The sequence below is a fragment of the Panicum virgatum genome, chromosome 3N (assembly GCF_016808335.1).
Source record: "Panicum virgatum strain AP13 chromosome 3N, P.virgatum_v5, whole genome shotgun sequence".
NCBI lineage: Eukaryota > Viridiplantae > Streptophyta > Magnoliopsida > Poales > Poaceae > Panicum > Panicum virgatum.
The window spans coordinates 11,384,039-11,388,731 of NC_053147.1; the positions used below are offsets into that span (position 1 = coordinate 11,384,039).

The 4,693-nt window shown below is 41.4% G+C and overlaps 1 protein-coding gene across 1 annotated transcript; it reads right to left on the reverse strand.

The window, feature by feature from the left end:
* Positions 1 to 208: 208 nt before the first annotated feature.
* On the reverse strand, positions 209 to 4,693 carry LOC120664260 (glycosyltransferase BC10-like). The gene is made up of 11 exons (XM_039943391.1): positions 4,079 to 4,693; positions 3,820 to 3,936; positions 3,624 to 3,724; positions 2,755 to 2,826; positions 2,459 to 2,540; positions 2,277 to 2,357; positions 2,007 to 2,051; positions 1,625 to 1,690; positions 1,392 to 1,541; positions 829 to 957; positions 209 to 628 (listed from the first exon to the last, which is right to left on the reverse strand). The coding sequence occupies exons 1-11, from the start codon at positions 4,361 to 4,363 to the stop codon at positions 608 to 610; spliced, it is 1,149 nt and encodes a 382-aa protein (XP_039799325.1). The 5' UTR covers positions 4,364 to 4,693; the 3' UTR covers positions 209 to 607.

The following is a 4,693-nucleotide window of genomic DNA, read 5'->3' on the forward strand; positions in this document are numbered from 1 at the left end:
CACCAGACCTTCTGAATCATAATTAAAGTTGTACAGCATATCACTTGAACCAACAATATGATGAGCTCTGCTGGGGCATTAAATTGGCCAAACAATGTCTTCTTATCCAGCCAGTACAATAATTACAAATTAAGTCTTTAGACCATCGAAGTCAGAAAGGTGTCATTTTTAGTGTGATAGGTCCCACATTTCTGTTGACACATAATTCTTAACATGCATCTATGAATCATAATGCTCAATTGGATCAGTACTGCAATGTATACAATAAAATGGGTATGCAAACAGTATGAGAGGACATTTCTTCATATTTTTGCTGACAAATTTTCTCAGGGTTCTAGAACCAACTGGCGGACTGTTGTTACAATGCTGATCATGGGTTAGTCATGCACCAACCTAGGTACTAAAAGAAACAAAATTATTGCTTTACAACATGTATTGTACCTTTCTATGGAGCAACAAATTGATATGACCACACACTGAACAAAAAAAGTCACTGTTATTTCTGTCTCCCTCGTAGTTCCGCATCTTCCTTTACATTTGTGTGAACTGGCAGTATTCTTGTAAGGGTGAAACCATTAAAAAGCAGTTGCCCCTGTGACTATATTCTTCACTTTACTGCTATCAATGACTGCACAAAATAAATTTGAAATAACTGTAAGCAAAGGACCGAGGAAGTTCATAGGCTAATATACTACTTTCTAACTTCTTTTTTTTTGTGACTTTACTACTTTCTAACTTTTAAGTTTGACTATGTATGTATGTGCATACCATAGTATTTTTTTTTAAAAAAAAAGAAAGACGATTTAAAAAGAAAGGCCATGGACTTACCAAATCAAGAACCTTCAGACCAGCTCCTCGTGTAAACTTCCTTGCAAAAAGGAAGCAAGGTGCTGGTTTTCCATTACTTGTACACCACTCCCTCCTATTTTCAGTCTCGCAATATATATTATCAATACCCTAAAATTGAGAAGATTAGATCCTCTGTTACAGTAAGAAACTATACTGCGTACCACTTAAAGGTAGCTTATTTTATAAATTGGGGTACATCAAGAATCATAGCTGAAAAACAATTTACAGTAGCAATAGCTTTCCAAACAGACACTCGGTGAAATTTATTCTTGAATGACAGTATTTAACACCACCAGGGTTATAGGTTTGAGGCATTCAACTTGTTGCTTTTCCTAAAAATGATGGTTCTTGTTGCTTTAAAAGACTATTCATCTAAGTAAATGATATGGACTTCAATGACCATGTCAAATAAAGGCCAACAAAACCTATTATTCAAATGGTGATGAGACCTTTTAGTTTCTCCTTTAACAATAGGATATGCCGACCCCAACTTCCCTGAAAAAAAGGAAACAAACTTGCCCAGATTTGAAGAAGCTATATACCTTTATAGACTTAATAAGTGCGGGAGTAGCATCAGAGACTTTATATGTTACAGGATGCCATCCACGCCTTTCACGATCTTTAGAAGCTGAAAGATCCCATGCACTATGTGTAACTGATCGCCGTGTAAGTTCTTCTTCTAAACCAGTTTGCTGCATTGCAGAAGAGTTGAATGGACAGGGAACTTAGTGCACAATAAATACTGTGAAGAATCTTCTAATGACCATTGACTTACTGCAAGCAATGTCTGAACATAGTGCTCATCTGGTATGCAGTTATGGGCTTTCCATGCCTCTGCAGGCTGTGAAAAAATAAAATAAAAAATGACATTTAAATGAAAATAATTATTATCTGAGCTTCCCTTGTAAAATATCCACATCAATAGATGCATATATCGAGTTTGTCATATGCTTCAATGCAAAACAATTGTACTATATCTTTAGTTTTCGAAACATAAGTAGACAACATAGCGCTTATGAAGTACAGCTGTTCCAGAAAAGCAACCATAAAATGATGGGTTATGGATCTACTTTACAAGTAAAAACTACCAAAATGGTAATCCATATTTTACATCATTGAGGAAAAAAATGGGATTGTTCTGAAACATTTTCACTTACAATAGGACGATCCCAATCCCGCCAGAACTCTGGCAACGGTCTCCTCTGCAGTACACAAAATATATGAATGGTCAAGATTAGATATAGAACAGATAAAAGGACTTAAGCTAAACAAAATTGAGAATCCAGGTTTGACTATCTAATACCTTGATTTCCAGATTTGACCAAAAGTATAAGCATAAAAGACTAGCAAATTAAGAGGTAGTGCCAAACAAAATCGCCCTACTACTGTCCTCAAACTTATCTGCGTAAAAATATTAAGATATATACCCTGCAATGCTTCTGGAATTCTGGCAACACCACTTCATCTTCAACCACAACTTCAGCATGCCTTTTAATTAGCACTGCCCACTGGAAATAATGTTTGCATATAATTTCAGTGGTAGAGGCATCAAAATGAATTATCACTGTAGTGTCTCATCTTCCTTTATAATGAAAGGTAAAAGGGCTACCTGTGAACCTTTTCTCCAATTCTCAACTGGGATAATTGGGTCCATTCTTGGATTGTATCGCCCCGCCTTTGTATCAGCAAAACTGCAACCAACATTATACAATTGGGAAATATTAAAGAAAAAAAAACTAACATTTCAGCTCCAAGCCTGCAGTTTGCTGCGTAATTTATGTATAGGATCAGTACACAATAAAACGTAGAAAAATCGTAAAGGAAAAAGAGGTCAAAATGAATTTCCAATTACATCCATAAAAAGACTGGAATACCCAAGACCACAGAACATTTGAATGTTTATACCTGTCTACAAAGCTGGTTGATGATGACATTATGTAGTCATAAGTGTAGCTGAAGTTGTACAATGGTACACAGCTGCCAGAGAGATAAGATCCTAGTAAGCACGAATCAAAATTAAGATTAAAAATTCCCAGCGATAAATGAAGCAAAAAAAAATCATAATAAGATTAAAAAGAGTGGGACTGTTGACAGTAACAGAACTAGAACTGGTCATTAGTACAGAAAAAAATATTTATCTAGTTTCTGTAGATGTAATACATTGCACAATAATAAAAGTAGTTCAATATGTTACTGCACAACTGACATCCAACGGCAATGATCAATCATATGGGTTTAGCTTATTCTACATAAGCTCTGTGGTTGTAGTACAATATCTCAGGATAACTACATCAACATTTGAATTACTCTGATATTAGATTTGTAAAGCTACTTTATGTTCACAATATTTTCTACACCAATTTGTAATTACAAAGGGCCACTAATTTATCAGAATGTTCTGGTCCTCATTTGTACAGCAGTACGTATTGTTCCTTGAACATATTTATTCAATGTGATCATGAATGACAAATCGTATAGAGGATTCGCCAGTTGAATCAAGACAAGTATTTCATTGTTTGTAAATGCAAAAGGAAATTGAAACTCAAAACAAGCAAAAGCGACAAATTGCAGATTCCAAAAGCATCAGTAATATTAATACTCGTCTAAAAAAATTACTTGCAATAACTACATCAATAACTAAAGATCACATATACTTGGTTGATACACACATATATAGACAAGTCCTCGCATTTAACCCCAGACAGCATTCTCTACATAAATCCTAGATCAGAATTTGTGCACGGCATTCTCAAAAATCTCATTGAAGTGTGTACCTGTCAGAGACGAAAACAAAGCGCTCATTGAGTGGGTCCTTGAGAGCATGGCTGAGCAGAATGCGCTCGGCTGTGATCATGCTTGCCTCACCCCAATCCACCTGAAGAAAACAAAGCAAGCTGCCTCAGCAAGAGTAAGGGTACAGACAATGCAATTGCGATTCAACATTCATGGATGCGCTGAGAATGTGCAGACCTGGATGCTGTTGTTGACCTGGCGGTTGTAGAAGAATCGGGACCGGGCGGTGGCGCGGGTGAGCACGAAGCCCGGCCGCGAGTGCACGAAGATGGAGAACTTCCCTTCCTTGTCACCCTGATCAAACCCATACCATATCACAGTCAGCAGAATCCAAACGCGTTAGGAACTTAGGATCCGCGCAGGCATTAAGTGGCATTGGGAAGCAGGAAAAGGAGCAAATTTTGAAGAGGGGGAGGGGGGATTCGGGGATTCGTACGCGGAAGAAGGCGTCCCAGACGAGCTCGAGCGGGAGGCGGTTGCGCGCGATGAAGAGGAAAGCGACCTTGGAGTTCCCAGGCCGCAGCGGCGCCTCCTCCACCTCCGCCTTTGCCTCCGCTTCCCTCGCCCCCGCCGCCGCCTTCTCCTCCGCCGCGGGCTCCAGCGGACCGGAGGAGCCGTGGAGCAGCAGGAGGAAGGCGCTGCTGAGGCAGAGGCAGAGCAGCAGCAGGAGCAGCGCCGCCGCGCGCCTGCCCCGGCCGTAGCCGAACCTCCGCGGCTTCATCCCGACGACCGACCGAGGAGGCTTGGCCGCCGGACCTCCCCCCGCCCGCCGCGGACTCTACCTACCTTGGCGGCATAAGCAGAGTAGAGCAGAGCAGAGTAAGCTCGGCTCGGCTCGGCTCGGTGCGGCACAGATCTCTGCGCTCCCGGTCTCGTGAATCTCGCGGTGTGGTCTGGTGATCCCGTGAAGGGGGAAGAGGAGGAGGTCGGGTGGGCAGCGGGGACGCCCGGTGGCGACGCCGAGGCGCGTGGGGATCGAATCTCAGGCTTGCGTGCTTGCCGAGGAAGAGCGCGCCGCAGTGGCGCCGAGTGGTGCTGTCGAAGTGTGGTG

Bases quoted from the DNA above. Each gene is read 5' to 3' on its own strand.
- LOC120664260 (XM_039943391.1), bottom strand. From the start codon at position 4,363: ATGAAGCCGCGGAGGTTCGGCTACGGCCGGGGCAGGCGCGCGGCGGCG. The intron at 2,052-2,276 runs GTATATATCTTA...TGTGTACTGCAG, and splicing joins AATTCCAGAAGCATTGCAGG to AGGAGACCGTTGCCAGAGTT. The intron at 958-1,391 runs GTATATAGCTTC...TCTCAATTTTAG, and splicing joins CACTTATTAAGTCTATAAAG to GGTATTGATAATATATATTG.